Here is a 27,597-nt window from a genome sequence, read left to right on the forward strand (position 1 = left end):
TGTGATTGTTTCCGTTTTCTTTCCTTGTTTCTGTTTGTTCTATTTCTTCCTAATGTGAAGCACCTCGAGGTGCATTTCATGTTGGAAAGCGCTGCATGAATAAAGTTGATTGTTATTATCCAGGACCCTCCTCTATATGAAACAATGTGCAGCCAGCACAGTGTCCCCCTCCCACTTTCCATACTGCACTCACTCACCTACTCACTCACCCATTCACTCACTCACCCACACACTCTCTCACTCACTCACCTATTCACTCACTCACTCACTCACTCACTCACCCATTCCCTCACTCACTCACTCACTCACTCACTCACTCACTCACCCATTCACTCACCCACTCACTCACCCACCCAGCCAATCACTCACCTACTCACTCACCTACTCACTCACCCGCTTACTCACCCACTCACTCACTCACTCACTCACTGACTCACTCACTGACTCACTCACCCACCCACCCACCCATTCACTCACTCACTCACCCACTCACCCACCCACCCATTCACTCACTCACTCACTCACTCACTCACTCACTCACTCACTCACCCATTCACTCACTCACTCACTCACCCACCCACCCATTCACTCACTCACTCACTCACTCACTCACCCACCCACCCACCCACCCACCCATTCACTCACTCACTCACTCACTCACCCATTCACTCACTCACTCACCCATTCACTCACTCACCCACCCACCCACCCACTCACTCGCCCACTCACTCACTCACTCACTCACTCACTCACTCACTCACTCACTCACACTTTTGTAGAAATTTGCAAACATTTCTACAAAACCTTGTTGGCTTTGTCATTACGGGGTATTGTGTGTATTGTGTGTAGAGTGACGAGAGAAAAGGGGATGTAATCCATCCTGGAATAAGGCTGTAACGTCACAACACGTGGGGAAGTGAAGGGGTGCGAATACTTTCCGGATGCCCTCTATAAGAAGGGATCGATAAGGGTGTAGTCTGCTTTAGGTGTGCTCACCGATAGAGGCAACCTCTGCGGATATGAAGATTTGGTTCAGAATAAAGGGCTTATACACCCTGCTCAGTTTTGTGGAAATGTTTTGAATATTTTTGACCAAGCAACAGTAGCTAAACTGAGAACAAAGCTCTTCAAATGTGAAGCACTTTTGGTGTGTATTATTATTAAATACCCAATTCCACCCAAAACCAAAGAGGTACGCTGCAAAGCAATGGATGATTTCTGCCCTTGCAGTTTGTTTGTAAGGTCAAGATTTGGCTCTGGGAACAATGGATGTGTTTTCTGGAAAGACGATAGCGAAACAACAGAGCATCTCTTTGTTTCCTGCTCCCCTGCTCAGCCTCTCTGGAAACAACCCAGAGAATGGCTCAACAGCAGACCACAGCCATGCCTATTATAGATCATAACGTTATTTTTGGTGTCTTTATATATTCATAACAGATCTATAATTATATATTTAAAATAAATTTATGTTTTTTTCTATAAAGAAGACAAAAAATTAGACCCAGTGGTCAACGTTCTACTTATTCTAGCCAAATTCTTTATTGTTTAGGCTAAATTTAGAAAGACCCTACCGACTCTCACATGCTACTATAATGAATGAATGTATGAATGAATGAATGAATGAATGAATGCCTTTATTTGCCATTGCACAGCTGTACAACGAAATTAAGTGCAGCTCTCCAGTGGTACAAAATTCAAAAAAATATATATATATACAAATAGTCAAAATACAAATGGACATACATTTGCAGCACAATCAACATGTGTAAGTGTAAAAATAAGTGTAATATCTATTACACGAGATAAATAAGTCTGTGTATCGCACTAACCCGAGTCAGCATGTTATTTTTTGCACATACGGAATGTACAGATGTTATTGCACAGTTTCAGGGTATTATTGCAGCCTCTGGGCTGGTCAGCAGAGTTCAGTTCTTTCATGGCACTTGGGTAGAAATGAAGCTCAACCCTGCGAAGTCCGCCTGAAATGGATGAATTCAAAACCTGCCCAGCATCTCATGCAATACTAGAAAACGATCCGACCGACGGAATGCCTGAAAAATTAATAATTGCTGAGTCAATATTTCTATGTGGATATTTTCATTTCGTGGTTATTTTACGTTTTATTCAGCTTAATTTATTTGTAAAAATTTTTTAATACACTACCTGTGCATTGCTTGTGTATAAAGCTTCGTGCCTCATGCGGTGTGGCGTCATTCTAATTGACGCGAGCTCTCTAATTGCGGCGATTGCCTCGCTGTTTGTAACTGAAAAAAAAGAAAAAAGGAAAGGAAAAAGGAAAACGTCACCGTCAGCTGACGTCACTGCGGAAGTGCAGACCGGACGCGGCGTTACCGGAACTGTTTTCGCCGTCGTGGGGTGGGCGTGGCCAGGAGCCGTCTCGCAGAATGTAAACAGCTAGCCGTGCCGCCCCGTCGCTCCGCGGAGACTTGCGCACAGCCGGCGAGTCTGTCTCTGAGCCGACTTTATCTCGCTTCGGCGCGAAGGGTTCCGCAGCCGCAAGGCGTAAAAAACAAACAAGCAAAAAAAACCCGGCCGATAGGGTTATTTTATTTCTCTTCTTTGTGGAACAAACGGACGGCTGAGTCGTCGATGCTAGCTGGGAGGCTAGCCGTCCGCTGGTTAGCTGGGTCCGGTCACGTGGTGCGCGCTCGCGGCGCCGCTGGCAGGTCTCCTAACGGCACACGGTGAGTCACCGGGGGGGGGGGGGGATTGTTGCTTCTTGAGAGGGCTTTTGGACCGAGCTTAAGCCAACGCTGCTGCCTTATAAGTCCCGATTGTTGCTGCACCGACCCCCCCGAAAGCGTCTTTGAGTTGGGGGGGGGGGGGGAGAGTGACACACGCCGGCTTACAAAGTGACCCGTGCACTCAGACGGTAACTTAGGCTGAGTTCTTGATGAGCCGCCGTGGTCGTCTTCCTTCCTTTGTTTACGGAATGACGTAGCGCACTCTTCTTCTACGCCCTCTTGTTTAGTCAAAAGTTGTTTTTTGTTTTTTTACTGTTGATGCCTTTTAGATTATTGTGCACAGTAATAGATGACAGCGTTGTCTTTGTTTTTCCTTTCCCTGCAGATCTGATATCTGATAGGTATAAGGAGTTGCTATGGTTGGTATGGATTTCTGCCAGAGGGGAGACAAAAACTAGAGACCTGTCCTGAGAATCCACCAGGCTTCGTCATTCCAGCTGACAGACGGCAAGGGGCAAGCCTGGCCAACACCAGCCCACTTGTCCCTTTGGAAAAGACTTCACCCCTCAAACAAACGTGTTCTCTGTCATCCTATAGTCTGCTGCCTGGCATTAGGAGAGAAAGCCCAGCTTGTGCTGTAGCCCCACTTGCAAATAGGCCCAGATTCTCCCTTAAACAACAGAAGAGGCCCTCTATGTTGTTGCGGCCTCAGAACAGGCTGTCCAAACCAATTTGACCAGGAAGCGTAGCAGTTGGTAGATTAAAGGCTTGTCATATCTTCAAACAGGAGCTTTTTGGTTTGTGTATAGTAATATTGTGTATTCAGGAGGTTATTTGGAGAGAAAAAAAATATATAGTTATTCTAGAGAAATCATTTACAGTGTTCAGCTGTCTACGCCATGTGCCGTGACTACAAAGAGATAGTAGTCTTTGTTATTTGAAACCCTCATCCCTGCATCAGAGGGCAGGCGGGCTTTAAGATTAGTGTGCTGACTAACAGCAAAAACGTGGATCAGTGAGGTTGTCAGGCGGCCATGTTGTGGCTTCAGCTTTAGCTGTCCCCTGTGTATGTGTTTAGTAAATCAAGAAACTCTTGTCACTCAGGAATGCCAACAAAGAACGGAGCACCAGCTGAGGGGACCTCCTCTTTCCTAGTTTAGCTTTAGAGGGATACTGCCAGATACGTCAGATCAGCTTTTTGTGTCTGTATCTCGTGATTTGAATTAATGACTGTTGACTTCAGTTGAGGACCCCTCAGTCTTACTTGATATGAAGGGTTAAATTTGCATTATCTATTAGGTTGTTTTTTTTTTTACAGTTGCAATTGTTTTTGTATTCTTGCACTGTGTATATTTAGTGTTTTGAACTGCCCTTGACAATAGATTTGGTTTTTTTGAAGTTTATTTAAAAAACATCCCTGCCTTGTCACTTAGCCCTCTGGTGAGTGAGGTGTTGAGCTAGGCAGTGTCCGACACCAAGTCATGGCTGATTTCAACACCAAGCAAGTTGGGGGAGATCTGATGATGTCAGGAAAAGAAGAACTGTCTTGTCTAGAGGAGAATATCTCGAAGGACCTTGCCGTAACTGCACCTCTAAGCTTGGCAACTGAGAGTCCAGGTCACAAACTGCCCACTACCACCAGCAGTCCTCCCGCTGCCGGGGTCCCAATACAGGAAACCCCCACGCCTGAACCTCTGTCTCTGTCATCAGAAAATGAAACGGAAGCATCCTCCACCGTAGAAGAAGAGTCTCTCTCAGCTCTGCTCAGCAATGTCATGACCGACAGAGCCATGGGCCGGGGCACTGAGCAAGGAGACTCAACGGAAGAAGGTAATACTGAAAAATATTATCACCTCTTTTCTTTTTCTCATTAAATATTTCACGTTCGGCAGTTTTTTACACATAATTGTTTCCCATTTTCAGTCTGCAGTTTTTTTTGGAGAAGAGGAAATGTGATGGCATAGAAAATAAAAAAAGGGTTTCGCTGAGTGTAACCAGAAACAACAGGATCCCATGTTTGTGTAATCATTATACATCTGTTGAGTTTCTTCACTCGATGGGCCTGGGAAGCCTGTTCAAACCCTGTTTTATAATTTCAGAAATACATAAGTGTTTAGGGGAAGATAATCATCCTTTTCCTGAGGCCTGAAATGTTTTTGTTTGGAGATAAATGGTGCAATGCTGCACAAGCATTCATATTGTGACCTTGTTTTCTGTGGTCAGGTGTGGATCTGGAGATCGAGGAGAGCTCCTCTGTGGCAACGGCAGGAGGTTCTGATGACCAGCGCCAGTCCACCGACTCGGCCTCCTTCTCCATTCCCAGCCTGGAGCTGTCAGATGGGAATATGGGGACAGGTAACTCGCTGAACGTGGATGAGGGACTGTCCTCCTCCTACTCCGCCCTCGGGGCTGAGGGCAGGTCTCCTTCCACGGAGGTGCCCAGTCTGAGAGAGGAGGATGCTCAAGGAGCTGCTGTGACAGCAGGTGAATTTATTAGAACTTCCTCTCCTCCTCGTGCTCCTACCTATCTGTCTGTCTGTAGGCAGTTTTAGACTGTTTGATAATACAGCAGAGAGACGGAAATGAAGTGTGATGGTGAGACAGACACAAAAGGTCCTTTGTGAGACCCAAGTTGCTGTTATCAGCCACGCAGGACAGTCCTGCCATCACGCAGACACCCAGCTGTCCCCTCCCCATCTGACTGCAGTTATTTCCCCTCAGCAGGAGGCACCACTGCTCCAGATCTGGAGCCATCCATGCCAGCATATTACCTGGTGAAATGGATCAATTGGAAGGAGAAGAAGACCCCCATCATCACTCAGAGTGAGAACGGACCCTGCCCCCTACTGGCCATCATGAACACACTCTTCCTGCGCTGGAAGGTATGGAGGCTAATGTCTTTATGCATGCTCAATAATCGAGGTAAGAAAATCAAAGACAGAAAGTTGAATCAGTTCATCTGGACACAACGTAGTATATTGAGGGAAACGCTTCATCACTCATCTAAGTGACCTCCTCAGTCTCAACTGACCGCAGGTATCCCCACCCTTATAAACAGTACAGTGGCATAACGACCGAAAACGATCAGTTTCATATGGCAATTGCTGTGAGCATTAACTAGAGTTTAAACAGTAATGTATACTATTCACAGAGGATTGTTGATGTTTACTGTAAACCAACACATACTGATCAGTATTTAAGGTTTGACTCTCGTCATCCACTGGAGCACAAACTAGGAGTCATCAGGATGCTGTACCACCAAGCTGACAATGTCCCCACCGACACAGCAGCCGGGGAAGGGGAGAAATCTCACATTAAACAGGCCCTGGTTAAGTGTGGTTATCCTAACTGGACGTTTGTCAAAGCCAGGAAGACGCCCAAACAGTGCACCAGCCAATTGAAGGGAGGAGAAGGACAACAGCTGTCTCAGCATAAACCAGTGGTGATTGCATATGTGGCGGTAGTGCCAGAACAGTTGAGATGTGTATTTTACAAACATCGCGTCTCAGTTGCTTTCAAACCCCAAAACATGCTGAAATTGGTCCACCCCAAGGATCAGGTCCCCCGGCACAAACAGAGCAATATAGAGTTGCTGTTAAGTGCTGGGAGGATTGCCGTGGCTTGTACATAGGGAAAACCAAACAGACACTGGCCAAGAGGATAGCACAACACAGAAGAGCTAACGCGTTAGGCCAGGACTCCGTAGTCTACACCCATCTACAGGCCAGTGGCCACTGTTTCAAGGATGAGGATGTGCACATCCTTGATGGGGAGGATGCTGGTTTGAACGGGGAGTTAAAGAGGCCATCTATGTTAAGAGGGAATGACCATCCCTGAACTGGGGCGGGGGGCTAAGAGTACATCTGTCACCATCTTACAATGGTGTGATTGCAAACATTCCCAAATCCTCTGTGAATAGTACACATGGCTATTTAATGGTCATGCCCATATTTGCATATGAAACTGATTGTTTTTTTCGGTCGTTATGCAACTGTATTGTTTATAAGGGTGGGGGTACCTGCAGTCAGTTTAGACTGAAGAGGTCATTTAGATGAGTGATGAAACATTTCTCTCAATAAACGTTGTGTCCAGTTGAACTGATTCAACTTTCTTTCTTTGTTATAGAGGCTAACTTGTTTTTTTTTTTCCTATGTTTAACTGAGTGGGAAATCAGAATCAAAATACTTTATTTATCCCCGAGGGGAAATTGAGTATTTCCTCTAGAAATACAGTGTTAAACTATTTCCTGTGGAATTACAATGTTACAATTTCATTTAGCAGGCGCTTTTATCCAAAGCGATGTACATCTGAGAGTTAATACAACAAAAGTAAGGATCTAGTCAGCAGGTGACAATGCAAGTAAGTGCCAAAAAACTAGGTTCAAGTCCGATAGGACATAGGTGTCAACAGGCAGTGCACAATGGCAATACATAGGGTGCATAGAAGCGGGTTTTTTTTTTTTTAAATACCATCAGGTGCAGAGGTGTTCGAGAAAGACCTGGGTTGTTAGCTTCTTCTTAAAGTTGGAGAGGGACTCAGCGGATCAAATGGAGTTTGGTGACTCATTCCACCACCGGGGAACTACAGAGGAGAAGAGTCTGGCTAGTGACTTAGGGCCTCGTGGTGGAAGTGCCAGGTGCCTGTCATTGGCAGAGTGTAGTGAGCGGGACTGAGTGTAGACCTGAATGAGGGTGTTCAGGTAGGCGGGAGCCGTTTTTGTTGCTGTTTTGTAAGCGAGCATCAAGGTTTTGAATTTGATGCGGGCAGCAACTGGGAGCTAGTGGAGAGATATGAACAGCGCAGTGACATGTGCTGTTTTGGGTTGGTTGAAAACCAGACATGCCACCGTGTTCTGGATCATTTGCAGAGGTTTGAAAGTGCATGTAGGGAGGAGACCTGCCAGTAAAGAGTTGCAGTAGTTGCACTGTAACATGTGTGATAACACAAGGTGCAATACCAGGAGTTGGCCTGCATGCTCAGACAGGTAGGATCTATAATTTTCCTGATGCTGTACAGGGCAAGTCGGCATGACTGAGCAATTGAGGCCACGTGAACCTTAAAGGTTAGTTGGTCATCAATCATGACACCCAGGTTTCGGGCAGACTTTGTGGACATGAGTTGGGTTGATCCAAGCTGGATATTGATCTGCTGTTGTAAGGATGGACTGGCTGGGATAACAAGGAGCTCAGTCTTAGATAGGTTAAGGTGGCGTTCTTTCATCCATGCAGAGATATCAGCAAGGCATGACGATATCCATGCTGAGACTGTGAGGTCATCTGGCGGGAATGATAGGAAGAGCTGGGTATCATCAGCTTAGCAATGGTATGAGAAACCGTGGGAGCAGATGATTGCACCAAGTGACGTGGTGTATATTCAGAAGAGAGGGGGACCGAGCACTGGCCCTTGATGTACCCCTGTAGATAAGCTGTGCAGTTTGGACACTTCTCCTCTCCAAGATACTCAAAAAGATCTTCCCGAGAGGTAGGACATGAACCAGCGGAGGGCAGATCCTGAGATACCAAGCTCAGTGAGTGTGGAGAGGAGGATTTGGTGGTTAACCGTGTCAAAGGCAGCTGACAGATCTAGCAGCAATAAAGCTGAGGACTGACCAGCAGCTCTAGCCAAACACAGTGATTCTATTACTGACAGGAGTGCAGTCTTGGTAGAGTGACCCCTGCTCAAAGCCAGACTGATTCATATCAAACAGATTGTTCTCAGAAAGGAATTCAGAGACTTGGTTAAAGACCGTGTACGCAAGTATTTTTGATAGAACGGATAGGAGTGAAACCGGTTTGTAGTTTTCAACCTGGGCTGAGTTGAGAAGGTTTTTTGAGCAGTAGGGTGACCTGAGCTTGCTTAAATGAGGTGGGGAACACACCCATTGTAAGCGAGGAGTTGATGATGTGTGTGACTGCGGATTTAAGTGCGGGGAAATGGTCTGTAGGAGGTTGGGTAGTATTGGGTCCAGCAGACAGTTAGTGGGACGAGAGTCCAGCAGAAGCTTGGAGACTTTCTCTCCGGTCAGGGGGGGAGAAGGAGGTGAGTGAGGCACTGTTAGCTGGCAGCGACAGACAGAGTTGGTCAGGCTCAGAGAACTGGTTACTGATGGCAGAAACCTTATCAGTAAAGTATGAGGTGAACATGTCAGGAGTGAGAAGAGTCAAAGTCGGAGGAGGAGGCGTATTGAGGAGTGAGTTAAAAGCAAAAAACATTGTTCGAGCATCAGTGGCGCCACAGATGTTGTTCGGACAGTAAGTGGTCTTAACTGTTTTTAAGCTGGAAGAGAATGATGCTAGAAAACACTGATAGTCACTGAGGTCAGTGGACTCTGGTTTTACGTCATTTTCTCTCTGCTGCTCTGGGCCCCGCCCTTTGCTCTCTGATGACCTGAGTGAGCCATGGACTGGGTGGGGGGGGCATTATGAGCAGGTTTGGATGCTAGAGGGCAGAGACTGTTAAGAGTGGAGACTAGTGATGAACAGAGTGTGTCTGTAGCCTTGTTGACAGGGAGTGAAGAGAATTCATTATGAGGACGCATGGAAGCCAAGACCTCATAAGAATGCTGGGTCAGTGTAAGGGACCAGAAGTTTTGGCAGAAGGAGACCCTTTGTGGAGGAACGTGAGTATGTTTGAGTAAGGAGACCATAAATTGAATAAAGAAGTGGTCTGACAGATGTAGAGGGGTGACAGTTAGATTTGCTGTGGAGCAGTTCCGAGTCAAAATCCGATCAAGAGTATTGCTCGATTTGTGTGTGGGAGGGGTGGAGATGTGTCTGAGGTCAAAAGAGGACAGAAAAGACAAGAAGTCAGTCGCTTGGGTTTTGTCAGTAAGGATATTCATGTCTCCCATGACAATCAGTGGTGTGTCATCATCAGAAAGGGCTGAGAGTAACATGTCTGGTTCAACTACAAAGTTCCCCAGCTGACACCCTGGTGGGCGGTGTATGACAACCACAAATAGCTTAATAGAAGCAATAAACATGATTGCACGGTATTCAAAGGAGTTGTTGTTGCTTAACAGAGAAATCTTATTGCATTTCCAGTCTTTGGATTTGAGGACACCTGTACTGCCTCCACGCCCAGCAGAACAGGGTGTGTGTGAGAAAGCAGAGTCAACAGAGAGTGCGGCTGGTGTGACATTGTTTTCTGGACCTATCCAGGTTTTGGTCAGCGCTAGTGCCTGAATGTCTGACAGATTAGCAAGTGCTTGGATAAATTCTATTTTATTTACAGCCGATTGGCAATTCCATAAGCCAAAAGTAAAGGAGGCGGGAGTAGAGGAGGCTTTTCTGAGTGAATAGAGGTTCCAGGGTTGCATTGTGTGCGACAGATGCGATCCCCCCCCCCCCTAATAACCAGGAATGACACATCCCGACACTGAGATAACGGAGAAAAACATGGAGGAATGACGAGGTGTTTATCAAGAAAGGAAACAAAATGAACTAAAGCACTTTGTTTTCCGTGACTCTTCTAACAAAGTTGCTCTAATCCGCAGCCTGAGATGATGCTGTGACGCTCCTAGATGGTGTCGTACGCTTTTCCTGTCGTCACTGTAGCTGTAGCTGCTTCCCATGCAGCCGGTGGAAACAAAAATGGTAGAGCAGTGCCAGTTTGTGTTAGCTCCTCTTTGGGCTAGTTCTTGTGAAATGGAGCAGGCCCTTTAGAGACTCGGTTCACCTAACACCTAACATGCAGGTGTAAAGACAGCGGGAGGAAACCCAGGTGAACACGCGGGAACGTCAGAATTCCACACAGGTGGGCCACTGACGGACCCACGGCGTTCTTACCGTGAGGGAACAGTGCTGACGCCATGCTGCTTTAGTAGCAGTCGTGTTTCTCCTAAACTGCACACCGTGAGGGTGTGTGGAGGCTGTCAGTGAGTCACTATGAATATTGAATCACTTTCATGTGCTGCTCTTCATCCTCTTCGTCAGACCAAGTGAACACAGATGGATCTGTAGTAATCAATCATATTGTGTGGATAGACTGAAAGATTCTTTTTTCCCTTTTCTCCCCAATTGTACTTGGCCAGTTACCCCACTCCTCCGAGTCACCCCGGTCGCTGCTCCACCCTCCGTGCCAATCCGGGGAGGGCTGCAGACTACCACATGCCTCCTCCGATACATGTGGAGTCGCCAGCCGCTTCTTTCCACCTGACGGTGAGGAGTTTTGACTGACCAGAGGAGGCGTCAGTGCAGCGACCAGGACACATGGCCACATGCGGCTTCCCACTCGCAGACACGGCCAATTGTGTCTGTAGGGACGCCCGACCAAGCCGGAGACCGAATTTTTGAAAGATTTTCTGTGGTGGAGGTTTTCTGAAACGCCTCCACGGAGAATTAAACATTGTCCGCCTTCTGTGGCGGTGTTATTTTAGTACTTGATTTGGTCATGTAATCCATTCTTGAGCTCATCTGGATTTTATTTCATTGTTTTATTGATGAATCTTTGGTGAGTAAAGTGTTTTTTGTTGCAGGGTTTTACTACTTTCAGATGTCGGTGTCCTTGCGTGTCCTCAGACCAGTTCTGAATACAGTGGAAGTTGCTTATACTGATCAAAAGTCAACAGAGGGAATCATTCCTATTCTTACACTTTTTAAATAATCCATCCACATAAAATGATAATTTCGAGTCTTTCATAGATGGGGAATGCAAGCAAATAAAAACCATTTTAAATCCAGGATGATTAAGGAAATCTTGATGATGAAATGTTAATTACATTTCTACTTACTCTCTGAATGATGAAACCTCTGCTCCAAAAAATGCTCCTTAGAAATCACCAGATAGTCTAAAGTGTCCTGACTTACTTTCATTTTACTGTTATTAAAAATGTGGTTTAGACGAGGCTAAGCCGGGATACTGTGACCTACAGTCTATTTTACAATCCCTGACCGAAGCAGCTCATATTTTATTAACGTACAATAGAAGACAGTAGACTACCATTAGTCAGTTAAATCAACTGAAATAGACGACTTCTTTTTCATTACGTCATATTTATTCTGTGAGTGTACACGTCAGTTAGATGGTTATCCAAAACAAACAAACTTGACTTTGCTGAAAGCTACTGACTGGTTATAAAGGTCACAGCAGCCTGGATGGATGTGGTCATTACTGTCTGTTTCCATCGTATTTACCTGTCTGTCAACGGGTGTGACTGTGTGTCTGCAGGCGAAGCTGCCCGCTCAGACCGAGGTCGTCACCACCGAGGACCTGATGGCTCACCTGGGTAAGACGACCTCTTGTCTCGCACACAAGCAGCTTACAGTGAAAACATAAATCAATGAAGTAAGTCGGTAAATCATAAAGTGTGGTTTTGGACAGTGTGGCGTAAAGGGAGAACTCGGTGTTTCTGTCATCGCAGCTGTTGGAAAGGACCTTGGTACCGGACAGTGAAGGTCCAGCCACCACCTGCTTGCTTCAAAGCTCATTCTGGAGAAGGTCACAGGACACAGATCTGTCACATTAATGTCTCACAAAGTTATTTGGTCTGTGTGTAAAAACTCAAGGCCTGCAAAAGAGCTGAGAAATGACCAAGTAGTGCGTCCTAAAGCTTGAATTCAGATGAAGAAGTCTTTAGATTGGTGGTGCAGTGTCACAGCAAGAAGGTCCTGGGTTCGAGCCCCGGGGTAGTCCAACCTTGGGGGTCGTCCCGGGTCGTCCTCTGTGTGGAGTTTGCATGTTCTCCTCGTGTCTGTGTGGGTTTCCTCCGGGGGCTCTGGTTTCCTCCCACAATCCAAAGACATGTAGGTCAGGTGAATTGGCTGTACTAAATTGTCCCTAGGTATGAATGTGTGTGTGTGTGTGTGTGTGTGTGTGTGTGCGTGTGTGTGTGTGTGTGTGTCGGCCCTGTGTGGTGGCCTGGCAGCCTGTCCAGGGTGTCTCACCGCATGCTGCCCAGTGACTGCTGGGATAGGCTCCAGCATCCCCGCGACATTGAGAGCAGGATAAGTGGTTCGGATAATGGATGGATGGATGGATGGAAGTCTTTAGATTTGTATTTTTTTGTTGTTGCTTAGTTTATTGGGTTTGAAGTCAGTCCAGCCCCACAGGTCTGTGTCCTCATTAATCTCATCCGTCTTAAACCTCCTTCTAAATTGGCATTTAAAAGTGTCTTCAAATCTTTGAATGTTTTTTTTGTTTTTGGATTCCCCCCTCCCCCTTTTTCTTCCCAATTACCCCACTCTTCTGAGCCGTCCCGGTCTCTGCCCCGTCCCCTCTGCCAACCCGGGGAGAGCTGCAGACTACCACATGCCTCCTCTGATACATGTGGAGTCGCCAGCCGCTTCTTTTCACCTGACAGTGAGGGGTTTCACCAGGGGGACGTAGCGCTTGGGAGGATCACGCTATTCCCCCCAGTTCCCCCTTCTCCCTGAACAGGCGCCCCGACTGACCAGAGGAGGCGCTAGTGCTGCGACCAGGACATATACCCCTATCCGACTTCCCACCTGCAGACACGGCCAGTTGTGTCTGTAGGGACGCCCGAACAAGCCGGAGGTAACAAGGGGGATTCAAACCGGTGATCCCGGTGTTGGTAGGCAACGGAATAGACCGCCACGCCAGCCGGACACCCAGAACCTCCTGGATGTTTATCTGACATTGTAACTGGCACACACCCAGTTCACAGTCAACACCAAAATACGTAGGACGTCTCTCAGGATCCTCTCGCCTGTCACAAACAGATCTAACCTGATGTCAGAGAGCACGGTCCCGTCTCCCCAGACAAGACCTGCTGGTTTGGTACTGATAGATTACAGAAGGTAAAGATCTGAACTCAGGTTAACAGTTTGAACCGTGTTGATGAAGGAGACAAACTTAAATGTCCAAATTTGAAGCCTGCTGCTGCTGCTGCTGGTGATTTTTCTGCCCTGCTGTGAACCGAAACCTGTACGTTTTGAGTTCAGAAGAAGAGTGCTGATGTTGATTTTGTTTCTGCGTACCACATGCCAGTGTGGGTTGCCGCTTAAAAAGCAAATTTTTCCCTACATATAAGAATTCCTCGTCCTACTCTGGGTCATTTAAGTTGGCCTTTAAGTGAGGAAGCTGAGTTGTTTCAGAAGACTAGCTCCTAAAGTCTGCAACTAAAAACATACTGACAAGTCAGTCGGTAAGATGATCACCATCGTCTGTATTCACTCTGTGTGTTGGTGTCTTCTACAGGAGAATGTGTGTTGTCCGTTTCACCCAGAGAAAAGACAGATGGAATGGAACTGAATTTCCAACAGGTAACACAGACACACACACACACACACGTATGTGCACGTTGTGTATGTGCACGTGTTCACATCTCAGATGATCCGTAAACACACAGTTCACAAGGTTTCTCCTTGTCTTCTCGTCAATTGTGGAGGGACTTCCTGTTCTTGGTGATGTCACTGTTGTGCCGTATTTTCTCCACTTGTTGATGGTTGTCTTCACTGTGTTCCATGGTTCATCTCATGCCTTGGAAACTCTTTTGGTCCCCCCTTGCTGATCCATACCTTTCAACAATGAGATCCTGTTCATGCTTGTAAGATCTTTGTGGACCATCAGGAATCAGGAACACTTCATGCACTTGTGTACATGAAATGAAACGAAAGGCCATTTCCCCCAGCCAACAGCAGTGGAACACAAAGACAAAAACACATCCAAAAACTACAAGAACACACATATCCAAACTAACGCATATATCCAAACTAAACACACAAAGAAAATCACTGTCCAAGGGAACAAACGCCAGCCAGGATGACTGTCGGAACCGCCGGTCTGCATGGGTTAGCAGTTAGCTTAGCCTGCCTCACTTCCGCATCCTGTCAGACCGCCCTTGGCGTTTCCTCCGCGGGCGCAGCTCCAGGCAGGGGCCGTGGTCCCCGGGCCCACCGGACAAAGCAGAACAAGCTCTCCCAGCCGATCCAGCGCCAGCTCTCCCAGCCAGACACCCTCGACACACTTCCCCGCACTCCTCATAACGACATCAAAACACCACAGTCAACACCATGTGAGGCCGTCACCAGACTGCATTCGATGTTATCGGAACTGCCGGTCTGCATGGGTTAGCAGTTAGCATAGCCTGCCCCGCTCTCCCAGCTGATCCAGCGCCAGCTCTCCCAGCCATCAAACGAAGACAAAACTTAGATGCAGACGTGGACAAAGACACTGCATGGATGGTACTGGGTGAGGCCGCCGCAAATGTGAATTCGTGCCGCCATCTTCCAACACCGGAAGCGGAATGGCTTCTGCAGCTGGACGCTGTGTGTGTGTGTGTGTGTGTGTGTGTGTGTGTGTGTGTGTGTGTGTGTGTGTGTGTGTGCACATCCAGCATCAGTGTCACCTTAGCTCAGAGTCACCGTAGTAATGTCACCTCCTACACTGTGGTGACCTTGGACCCAGAGGATTACCAGCGACTCCTCTGTTTGGGAAACATGACATCATCCCCGCCTCCTGTTATCGTAGCAACAGTGTGACTCAACGCACAAAGCTGTGACCTCATCAGTGGTGATGTCACACAGCACACAGTTTGAATTCTAAAAAGATTTTAACAAAAGTTTCATCATAAATGAACAGATGATGAAATTCAAGGTACTTCTATTAAACATGAGACACAAAACATATTTCACACAGCCAGAGCTCTGTGTGTATGTGTGTGTTCAGCCGGAAACAACAGTGTGTTGTACTGCAGAGCTGAGAGATCGACACACTGCAGAAAGACAAATGGTCTTTTTTACTGTCAGTGCTGAGTATGAATCCTCCAGTATTGTCCAATACGAGTACCAACCTGACCCATCACTGTTTCTGAACGGTGCAGATTGAGACCATTAGTTTGAGGTTGATGGGCAAAATAATCGAGACAGAATCTGTTTCTTCCACCGTTAAAGAAATCCAGGCTTGTAAGTGCCAAAAGTGCAGTGAATCAATGAATTGGGTGGCACGGTGACCCAGTGGTTAACGCTGTCGCCTCACATCAAGAAGGTCCTGGGTTCGAATCCTGGGGTTGTCCAACCTTGGGGGTCATCCCAGGTCGTCCTCTGTGTGGAGTTTGCATGTTCTCCCCGTGTCTGCGGTGGGTTTTCGCCGGGTGCTCCGGTTTTCCCCACCATAAAAAAAGACATAGACATGCATGTTAGGGTTAGTACTCCTGTGTGTATGCCCCTGAGCAAGGCATGGCAAGACGAACTGGAGTTGGTCCACGGGTGCTGCATGGCGGCTGTCCACTGCTCCTAGCTACAAAGCAAGGATGGGTTAAATGCAGAGCATAATGTCCCCATGGGGATCAGTAAAGTATCTCAAAATAAAAAATAAAATTAAAATTTTAAAAATCACGTTACAGCGTGTTCATTTGGTATCAGATCTTAGTCTTGGGTAAAATCTGTTAGTGATGCTCCATTTTAGCCTGGTGTCCAGGCCGTGTATCTATATCAGTGCATCCCTTTTGGGAGCTGTGTTGAATAAATGACTGTAAACACTGACATCATCTCCGATTCCCCGATAAAGACAGGAAGTTTGCTCCAGTGGGCGGGGTCTCTAAGATGAGGCTCCGCCCCTTGCTGTGCTGTTTTGATACTGGCACCTATATTCTTGTGTGTGTGTGTGTGTGTGTGTGTGTGTGTGTGTGTGTGTGTGTGTCTCCAGAACATGAGCGATGCCATGGCAGTCCTTCCTAAGCTGTCTACAGGACTGGACGTCAACGTGAGGTTCACGGGAGTTACAGACTTTGAGTACACACCAGAGTGTATAGTTTTTGACCTGCTGGACATCCCGCTGTACCACGGCTGGCTGGTCGACCCACAGGTACTGCGTGCATGCATGCGTGTGTATTGCTGTTGAACCGGTGAATGTCGTCTGCTGGTCTACAGTACCTGTGTGCTGGCGGTTGTGTGAGGAGGATCTGGAGCTGTTACTGCACTTCAGGCTTACTCTGGAGAACCCACGTTGTCTCTTCTTTTTGGGGTTTTCTCGAGGCAAAACACCTGCGTATTAAAGTAGCGACATGTTTTTCCTGCGAGACCATTTTAAATGTCGGTAGATTCACTTGCACCTGTGCAGTGTGACAAGGAATTTTTATCAAGATGTTTCTATTGCACAGTGTGACATACATTAAACATATAGGACAGCCAGAATCTAACAGTTAAAATGCTTCTGCAGCATCATGGGAGTGAAGTCATGATGTTATTGCTCCGTGTTGTACCACCCACTCCTCATTAGCAGCCTGATCTGCGCCTATGACACCTGCCCACTTCATGTGACCTTTGACCCCAAGTCTCAGAAAGCGTGAAAACAAACATCTTACCTCAATTCATTTTCATGTTCAAAACGAACATATGCTGGGACCCCATACACAACCTGATAAACATGTACACAACCTGATAAACATGTACAAGTGTCAATGAAAAAATACAAATATCACCACTACTATCAAGTGTCAAGCACTATTGGACTGCTCTGATGTCATTGGAAAAATAAATGTGTGTGTATATGTGTGTGTGTGGTTCTCCAGAGTCCAGAGATGGCAGCGGCTATAGGAAAACTGAGCTACAACCAGCTGGTAGAGAAAATCATCGACTACAAACACTCAACAGACAGCAGCCGAGTCAGCGAAGGTGCACACACACACACACACACATCACCTTATGATCTGTTCCCTGCGGTCAGTGAATGTACACCTTATGATGGTGTGTGTGTTGTCAGGTCTGGTAGCAGAGCAGTTTCTGGAGTCCACGGCTACCCAGTTGTCGTACCACGGTCTGTGTGAACTCAACACCACAGCCAAAGAAGGAGAGATCTCTGTCTTCTTCAGAAACAATCACTTCAGTACCATGATTAAACACAAGGTACCCACACCATTCTCTCTATCTGTCTGTCTGTAGGGATGGGTATCGTTAAGATTTTAATGGTACTACTACTCCTACCGATACTGCTTATCGATCTGGTACTTTAACGGTACTCTTATCGGTTCTTTTTGTTATTTTTTTATGAGAGAAAAAAAATTAAAAATAGAAATAACATTGCTTTATTTTCTCATGTCGAGACAGAGCGTTACTTTTCATCATTAACCCATGTTTGTATAATTTAATTAGCTCCGTGTGGGCTCTGGGCTGCTCGCATACATGGCATACCTGAGGCGGATGGAGCAACGAGAGATGAACTATGAGCTAGGGCTAGGCAGTCGAAAACTGTATTTCTCCACCTGTATTTGATGCACTTTCGTCAGATGTCTCGAAAGATTGCTTGTGTTTCTGCCCTTACATGCAAAAGACTTGTTGCGTTCAACACGATTGTCCCAGATATCCTCCACCCCAAACTCACCCGGCTCACTGTACCAGCCACCATCTCCTAGTGGATTAAAAACTTCCTGACAGACAGGAGGCAGCTGGTGAGGCTGGGGAAAATCACATCCAGCACCTGGACAATTAGCATTGACACCCCCCGAGGATGTGTGCTCTCCCCTCTTCTTCTCCCGCTACACAAATGACTGCACCTCAGGTGACCCGTCTGTTAAACTCCTGAAGTTTGTAGACGACACAACCATCATTGGCCTTATCCGGATGGCATCTAGATGGGAGGTTGATCAGCTGACCCCTGGTGCGGCCATAACAACCTGGAGCTGAACACGCTCAAAACAGTGGAGATGATAGTGGACTTCAGGAGGAGTCCCCCAACACTACCCCCCCCCCACCACCACCACCACCACCATACTCAACAGAATGGTGTCTGCAGTGAAAACCTACAGATTTCTGAGTTCCACAATCTCCCAGGACCTAGGGTGGGCCTCCAACATAGACACAGTCATCAAAAGGCTCAGCAGAGGATGTACTTTCTCTGCCAGCTCAGGAAATTCAACCTGCCTCAGCAACTGCTGATTCAGTTCTACTCTCTAATAACCCAGTCTGTCCTCTGCACATCCATCACTGTCCGGTTTGGATCGGCCACCAAACAGGACAGGGACAGCCTACAACGGACAGTTGGGTCTGCAGAGAAAATCATTGGTGCCAACCTGCCCTCCATTTAAGACTTATACACCTCCAGACTCAGGAAACGGGCAGGCAACATCACTGCAGACCCATCACACCCTGGTCACAACCTGTTCCAACTCCTCCCCTCTGGTTCTGATTGCACTTGTGGCAATGAGCATTGTCAGCATCGACTCTAGTGAAGTGTAACCAGACTTTCGACCGTTTAGTTCTCTCTCCGCCATTGTCACTAAGAGCAGGTTCTGTGTGTGTGTGTGCGAGAGAGACAGACAGCTGGCCCTGCCCTTCGGCTCTGAGAGAGATCTCTCTTCTGAATTACACCCATGCAACAGTGCAGATGCTTTTGCTCTTGCTCGCTGCTTTGCTCTTGGCTTTCCGCCACGTTTTCCTACTTTTTTGTTACTTTTTGCTGCTTCTCCATGAGCGGTACTTAACAACTAGATTATTTGTGAAAGTGACCATGGTTTTCATGGAGTTTTCAGATTTCATCTCTTTGGAGAGAAGAGACTGTCCACAGCTGCGAGGCTGAAACACAGCGAGTCTCGCTGCCTTTGGGAACCAGACTGGCTTTTCTTGGTGGAGATTGTTTTCACTTCTGGTCTTGGAATATGAGGAATTAATGTGGATAAATTAACGTTTGAGGTACTGGAATATGTCAACTAGACTGAGGCTTCAATAGATGTCTGACAGAAAGACGTCTGAAGGTAGTGACATTTACTTAGTGGTGAAGACCAATTGACGAATGAAATAATGATTAATGTCAATTAAATGTCAGGGAACAGCTTGACAGGATCAAGTTGAAGAAAGCTGTGACAGTACAATAGGCGAGACCTGAAATAACAGCAAAGAGTGGTCCTATCTAGCGTACATTGTGACAGTACAATAGGAGAGACCTGAAATGATCCTATTTAGGGAAAGTTGGAAGAATGCATAAACCAGATTTATGCTCTCAGAAATTGGACCGCTGGAGACGTTGTTTTGCTTTGGAAAAAATGCCTCCCCCTCTCTTCCCCCTCCACTGAATGCACCAGCTATGCCACACTCAGCCAGAAAATCCCAGAGCTCGAATAAAGAATCTCTATGCTCTACCAAATGCAAGAGGATGAAAAACTTATTGACACTCTGTTTGCTGCTTCCCAAGCTGATGTCCCGGAACTGGCTGACGATCAGAACCAGGGACATGAAGCGCATTGCGAAGCGGCTTTTGGACATAATTAACCTCACAATGATGACTATGCGGACACTATTCCCTGGTCTGGCCCGAACTCGCTTGAGACCGACACCACATCGGATCTGGATATGTGCCATGAGCCAGACCAAAGACCTGTTCTACCGCCGCAGTGTCAAACCTTGGGCTCTGGACAGATGTTCGAGGTAAAAGAAGCGTCAGACACAACAAGCACAGTTCCACTAATGTCTCACCAGAGGTTCGGCTGGAGAACAGGTTTATTATTCTTGATGAGCTGTCAGTGAGCACAATGGTAATACCACAGCTAGCATTAGCACCACTAGCTCAGAAGCTAACGCCGAGACCCGTGCAGCCATGGCCCGTGATACAGCTAAGCCCTTGAGGAGCGTCTCAGCGGCACCTAGTGGTAAACAACCGATCAATAGCCGCTAAAGCCAATGTCACATCATCAAAAAAAGACAGCATCACAGCTGAACATGCACCAGACATTCGAAAAAGAAGTTAACCATGCATCAAACCAAAGACAGCTCTGTTGGTAGGTGACCATATAATAAGAGATGTCAAAAGCAAAGTTTTGAAAACTGTCTGTCTACCGAATGCTATGGTTAGCTACATGGTCCAAACACTGCCACGAGTGTTATTCGACCATCCGGGTACGGACACATTTATTGTGCATGTTGGAACAAATGACACCTGTCCTGGAATGACACATGGCCCGGAGCTGTTAAAAAGTCCCAGCTCAGATATTTGTGTCAGGTCCAATCCCCACTATAGGGAAAGGAATTGAATGTTTCCGCTGCTTGCTGGCGTTAAATATCTGGCTTTCCTCTCCAAGCACTGCTCCAAAACAGAACTTCATTGACAACGTCAACTTGTTCTGGGAGCAACGAAACTGTTTCAGAATGGATGGGGAAATCTGGGAATCTGGGAAAAGTAGAACAATATTTTCTACCCAGGAAAACAAGGACAACACCATGGATCATTCCCAGCCCCCCCCCCCCTCTCAGAGATATCTCACACAAACTAAGGATGCAGATAAAGGGGATTGACGAGATATTACGTGGCACCAAAAGTTCCCGCTTATTCAAACGAACCAAGGACAATCTCCCTGCAGTCAGCATTACAGGGTATGCTGACTACTAGGACCGACTAGCCCCCCCCCCACCCCCACCCTTCAGCTCATGTCTCCCTCTGCTTACTGGGTATGGACCCACTGCTGCTGATACAGCCCACCCCAGACAGCGAGGAGAAACTCCAAGGTTTGTAATTCCTGTTTTGACCAGCTTCAGGAGGAACAAAGTGTACTCAAAGCTGCTTTATCTACTCTGACTCCAGTTGTATGCCAGCACCCACAGTCTGCCGCAGAAGAAATTGCAGATAATACTCTTGACACACTAAATTTAGCATTACTAAACACCAGGTCTTTGGCAGGAAAAACATTTTTAATCAATGCTTTTATCATCAAGCACAATCTCAATTTTATGTTTGTAACTGAAACTTGGTTAGACCAAGACAACAGTGCAACTGTTCTTATTGAGTCAACCCCTGCCAACTTCAGTTGTGTGAGTGTAACCAGACAGCATGAGAAAGGAGGTAGAGTTGCCGTTTTGTTTAGTGATTCACTCCAATGCAAGAAGCTATCTTATGGAAGTTTTGCTTCTTTTTAATATGTGGCACCTCAGTTGAATTCTTCTTCTCGAGTTGTATTTCTAAATATCTATAGGCTACAATGCAATTTTTTTGGATGACTTAACTGAACTGCTGTCTGTAATCTGCACTGACATTGACAGTGTAGTTATCGCTGGTGATTTAAACATCCACGCTGACAACCCCCCAGGACAGAGGAACTGAAGAACTGTGTCGTCCATCCATCCATTATCCAAGCCACTTATCCCAATTCGGGTCGCGGGATGCTGGAGCCTATCCCAGCAGTCATTGGGCAGCAGGCGGGGAGACACTCTGGACAGCCCACCAGTCCATACCAGGGCCGACACATTCACACCTAGGGACAATTTAGTACGGCTGATTCACCTGACCTATATGTCTTTGGACTGTGGGAGGAAACTGGAGCACCCGGAGGAAACCCACGCAGACACGGGGAGAACATGCAAACTCCACACAGAGGACGACCCGGGACGACCCTCAAGGTTGGACAACCCCAGGGCTCGAACCAAGGACCTTCTCGCTGTGAGGTGACCGTGCTAACCACTGCGCTACCGTGCCACCCCAGTCACCCTGCTATCACCTGAAGAATATATCAAGAATTAAAGGATTTATGTCTCAGCAGGATTCGGAAAAACTTGTTCATGCATTTATCTTCAGTCAACTCAACTACTGTAACGGTGTCTTTGCAGGTCTTTCTGAAAAATCGATCAAACAGCTGCAGCTGATTCAGAACGCTGCTCCTCAGGTCCTTACCAAGACCAAAAGAATGGATCACGTCACTCCGGTTCTGAGGTTGCTACACTGGCTTCCTTGAAACTCTGTTCTTGGTTTATAAAGCACTGTATAGTTTAGGGCCAAAATAAATTTCTGATCTTCTGCTACACTATGAATCATCCAGACCTCTCAGATGGTCTGGGACAGGTCTGCTTTCTGTACCCAGAGTCAAAACTAAACATAGAGAGGCAGCTTTCAGTTTTTATGCACCACATATTTGGAACGAACTCCCTGAAAACTGCAGGTCTGCTGCAACTCTCAGTTCTTTCCCGCACCCCCCCCCCTTTCCCCAATTATACCTGGCCAATTACCCGACTCTTTCGAGCTGTCCCGGTCACTGCTCCACACCGTCTGCCGATCTGGGGGGGGGGCTGCAGACTACCACATGCCTCCTCCTGGCTGTGGAGTCACCAGCCGCTTCTTGTCTCCTGGCAGTGAGGAGTTTCACCGGGGGGGCGTAGCACGTGGAAGGATTACGCTATTCCCCCCAGTTTCCCCTCCCCCCCCGAACAGGTGCCCCGACCGACCAGAGGAGGCGCTAGTACAGAGACCAGGACACATACTCACATCCGGCTTCCCATCCGCAGACACGGCCAATTGTGTCTGTAGGGACGCCCGACCAAGCCAGAGGTAACACTGTTCTTTTAAATCAAGGCTGAAGACTTCCTGTTTCCTGCTGCCGACGATTAAATAAAATTTGAAGGTTTTGATTTTCATCTTTACACTTCACTGTAACTTTTACTCTTTTTATCTGTTTTTAAATGTCTTTTTATGGCATTATGTTGCTTTTCTTAATGCCTTTTGTGTAAAGCACCTTGATCCTGAAATATGCTATGAAAATAAATTTGCCTTGCCTTGTGTTCTGGATTGGGAATAGCGTAAATGCATCATGGACAAATGTCTTAATCTTATTGCAAATTGGAAACAGAGTTGGTGAGGAAAAAAGGTGCAAGATAAAGTTTAAGTAGCCTATAAATAAATAGGGAAATTATTTTCTTAGTTTCCCCAATACAGATAGCAGAAGCGTTAACGTCGGAGTTTATCAATACCACGGTTTTTAATAATTGAGCACCGGTGTCATTTTTAATACCGGGTTTCGGTACCCATCCCTACTGTCCTGTCTGTCTGTCTGTGTCTCTCTCTCTCTGTCTGTCTTTCTGTTTAATCTATCATGCTCAGATAGGACCTATTCTTTAAAGAAGTGAACCATGGCTCGTCAAAGCACTCCAGCTGTGATATCATTTGCATTCGTCACAGCATTAATTGTTTCTTTATTAAACAGTTGCTACATTGTTTCTACATATAATGAGAATTCTTCATTGTATTCTGGGTCATTTAAATGTATCTATAAAGGAAAAAAGTGACATAACAGTTCTTAAACCTGCTGAGTTCAGATTATAACAGTAGAATAATTTAGTGATCCGTTAGGCTACAGCCGTTAGCTTGGTTCCTGAGTAGAATATTCCTTCAATTGAATAGAGCTGAATACATGTGGAAGCTATAATTGTAGTCTTAAAAAAAACAAAAGCGAAACAAGCAGAATTATATCAGTTTGCTCTGATAGAATGTGGAAAATAGAAATTAGTTGGCTACAAGTCTTTAGCTGTCTGTCCATCTATATCTGTCTGTCTGGATGTCTCTATGTGTCTGTCTGTGTCCTTCTGTCCCTATTTGTTCCTCTCACTTTCTGTTCCTCTGTCTAGCTGTATGTCTCTGTGTATTTACCTGTCTGTCTGTCTGACCTGTCTGTCTCTCAGGGACATCTGTACCTGCTGGTGACAGACCAGGGCTTCCTGCAGGAGGAGGGTTTGGTGTGGGAGTCTCTCCATAACGTGGAGGGAGACGGGAACTTCTGTGACTCTGAATTCAGACTCTGTCACCCTCCTCAGCGGGCCACCGGCCTGCCAGCACCCAGCACCACCCTGCAACCAACCAGCCAGGAGCAGCAGAGACAGATAGACCAGGTGTGTGTGTGTGTGGGTGTGTGCCTGTGTGTGTTTGTGGTACATTACAGTAAAGTGAGACCATTTTCTGAACTTATTCCACTGTTTTAGTGAAATGAACAATGAATGTCTCCACCCACTTGGTCATCATATCCACATTACTAATGATCATTATCATCATGTTCTGTTGTGTCAATGTCTTATGAAAGAGCCACTAGTCATCCACTAAATACCACCACATTGGGGAGGTATTCAGTCAGAAAGATCATATTCAGTTTTGTCAATATCACCCAGCTCTAGCAAATATGTGCCTGTTGAGGCAGCAACTGTGTGTGTGTGTGTGTGTGTGTGTGTGTGTGTGTGTGTGTGTGTGTGTGTGTGTGTGTGTGTGTGTGTGTGTGTGTGGGTGTCCTCTAGGACTTCCTGGTAGCGATGTCCCTCCAGCAGCAGCAGGGTGGGGTCCCGGGGCCCCTCAGTGATCTGGAGTTGGCCAGACAGCTGCAACAGGAAGAATACCAACAACAGCAACAACAACAACAACAACAACTACAGCAGCAACAACAACAACAACTACAGCAGCAACAACACCAGGGACCCCAGCAAACAACACAACAGGTAACACTGAACACACACATACACACATACTTCCCTGAAAGACAGTAGACGGTCAGCTTGTTGGTGTAACTTGCCAGACAGTGTTTGTGATAGTGTGATGACTGAACAAGGAGGACCGACCGCACACAGACTCCACCTTTCTAACACACCTTCTTTCATTCATCCTCATAACGCCATAGAAGAGACCAACAGCTCATGCCAGAGGATGGCAGTGGGATGGGTTTTTTTTTTTTCCTTTGGATTTTGCCCCTTTTTTTCCCCCAATTGTATCCAGCCAATTACCCCACTCTTCCAAGCCGTCCCGGTCGCTGCTCCACCCCCTCTGCCCATCCTGGGAGGGCTGCAGACTACCACATGCCTCGTCCGATACATGTGGAGTCGCCAGCTGCTTCTTTTCACCTGACAGTGAGGAGGTTCACCAGGGGGACATAGTGCGTGTTGGGAGGGTCACACTATTTTCCCCCAGTTCCCCCTCCCCCCGGACAGGCACCCCGACCGACCAGAGGAGGCACTAGTGCAGCGACCAGGACACATACCCACATCCGGCTTTCCACCCGCAGACACAGCCAATTGTGTCTGTAGGGACGCCCGACCAAGCCGGAGGTAACACGGGGATTCAAACCGGCGATCCCTGTGTTGGTAGGCAACGGAATAGACCGCTACGCTACCCGGACGCCCTGCATTATATGGTTTTTATGAAAGAAGATGTATTAGAAGTGTTAAGTCCTTGTGCAGTCCTCCTTGATTTATTATTCATAATTACCAGACAGCCAGATAAGTGATGTGAAATGAAGATTATTTTACCATCCATTTAATAATTTCTCCGAAATATTTAGAAGGGAATATTCGGTGGAAGCAACTCTGTAAATATGGACGTTATACTGATAAACTAACAGACTAAATGACCAATTTTTTTGCATGGAATCCATTAAAATTGTTGAACTCTGAAATCATTAACACGTAAATCTTTATGTGTAAATTGATTTGGTCGTCCATCATACTGAACAACAGCTGAGAAACATAACACAGTGGCAATGCATCATGGGATGTTTGTGTATAGCTAGTCATCAGGTGCAGACTCGGAAATTCTTGCTAATGAAGTTTATTTATATCTGAGCATTTCTCCTGCGCACAAACTCCACATACTACACAGTGTAAATGTACTGTGTGTTGTTGTACTGCAGTTGTGTTGTTGAGCTGCGCAGCAGTGCTGCAACACTTCTCACAGTCTCATCTCTTCCTGTTGTCCTCTACCGTGTGTGGTTGTACTTCCAGGTCAGAGGTCAGGCATCGGGCCAGCAGGGAGGAACCAGAAGAAGGGAGAAGGACTCCGATTGTGTTCTCCTATAGCCTCCCCCTCTCTTCCTCCTCCTCTTCCTCCTGTCTCTGCCAGGCTCAATGCGCCCCAACACCCCCCCCCCCCGTCTGCACCAGGGACGCACCGCCAAGCTCTTTTTTTAATAGGATGTGGTTAATTTGATCCTATATATCAAATGGTTACACACACACACACACACACACACACTCTTAAGGGCCAAACCCAGCCAGCAAGCTTAATGCCAAACCCCGGTGCTTTTTAAAGTTGTAGCTGTACAGTGCTCATGGTAACAGTCTTCAAACCCTTCAATATTAACAGAGAGATTGACAGACAAACCTCTACCTCCGCCAACAGACAGACAGAAAGGGATGCAGACAGGCAGATACATACATACAGACAGACAGACAGACAGGATACCTCTACGTCTGGTTCCATGAAGATGTGGAGAATCTGGGGAAGGGTGAAAAGGACATTTGATCATTTCCAGGTCTTTAAATTTGGGAATTGTACAAAATGTTGGAGGCCGTTTGTTAAACAGTTGTCGGACTCCTGTTAAATGATGAAGGGCTAGAAAAATGTGGATGTTGAAAATGTGTAAAGACCGCTTTTAAAACCGACCCTCTGACTGCGGCGTTTTAAGAGTCTGGCTGGACGGGGTTACTTGGTTTTCATCTCCGTGAAAGCCAAAAGGCGTGAAAGGCTGCTGAGGACTGGTTCACACTCAGTCCAGGTCTGAGAAAGTGACTTTTCCCTTTTCTTTTCTCTTTTAACACCTTAGATGTCCATTTGGAGGGAAGTATTAATACCTGAATCTAATTTGTTTAATGTGTGTGAACTCTCAAGGATCCCGCCTGTAAAAAGTGTTAATCTGTCGATCGAGGACTGAAGTTAGCACATTGCCTAGCGGAGGTGTGCGAGGTAGTTTTCAAACTGTGTTGTCGTACTGCGTTGTGTCAAAGTGTCATCATCTTACTGCACAGGGTGATTATAATAGGGTCTGGACTCTGGTTAAGATTTTTTTTGTATCTGGACATTTTGGAAAGTCAGTCATGTCTACTGTCATGCTGTTGGATGAAGGAGAAGGTCGGCTGGCTGTTGTCACAGACAGACTGACAGACAGACAGACTGACAACCGAGAGTTCTGTGGTTTAGAGACAAGCAGACAGACCAGACGCTCACTCGCATCCCTGTGTCCAAAGGAATTGCATCGAGTGCAACTGGACTTGGTATATATCCGTGAAGACGTTTCGCCTCTCATCCAAGAGGCTTCCTCAGTTCGTGCCTTTCTGACTAGACCAAGCTAGTCTGGACAAGAATAGCGTGGTCTAGTCAGAAAGGCACGAACTGAGGAAGCCTCTTGGATGAGAGGCGAAACGTCTTCACGGATATATACCAAGTCCAGTTGCACTCGATTTAATTCCTTTGGATAACCATGACCTGGATG

At 46.6% G+C, this 27,597-nt stretch overlaps 1 protein-coding gene across 2 annotated transcripts; it reads left to right on the top strand.

Annotated features, from left to right (window-relative positions):
• Positions 1-2,407: 2,407 nt before the first annotated feature.
• On the top strand, positions 2,408-27,386 carry mindy1 (MINDY lysine 48 deubiquitinase 1). Of its 2 annotated transcripts, none has more exons than XM_056298333.1 (12): positions 2,408-2,705; positions 3,091-4,535; positions 4,929-5,189; positions 5,427-5,587; positions 11,874-11,931; positions 13,863-13,927; positions 16,311-16,469; positions 17,176-17,278; positions 17,367-17,509; positions 24,035-24,241; positions 24,638-24,835; positions 26,111-27,386. In XM_056298333.1, exons 2-12 carry the CDS (start codon positions 4,187-4,189, stop codon positions 26,183-26,185), a joined length of 1,779 nt encoding a protein of 592 aa, XP_056154308.1. In that variant the 5' UTR covers positions 2,408-2,705; positions 3,091-4,186; the 3' UTR covers positions 26,186-27,386. The 2 variants fall into 2 exon arrangements, with proteins under 2 accessions (XP_056154308.1, XP_056154310.1); XM_056298335.1 differs by having other exon boundaries at positions 5,430-5,587.
• The last annotated feature ends 211 nt before the right edge of the window (positions 27,387-27,597 follow it).

The sequence above is a fragment of the Lampris incognitus genome, chromosome 18 (genome assembly GCF_029633865.1).
Source record: "Lampris incognitus isolate fLamInc1 chromosome 18, fLamInc1.hap2, whole genome shotgun sequence".
Classification (NCBI taxonomy): Eukaryota; Metazoa; Chordata; class Actinopteri; order Lampriformes; family Lampridae; genus Lampris; species Lampris incognitus.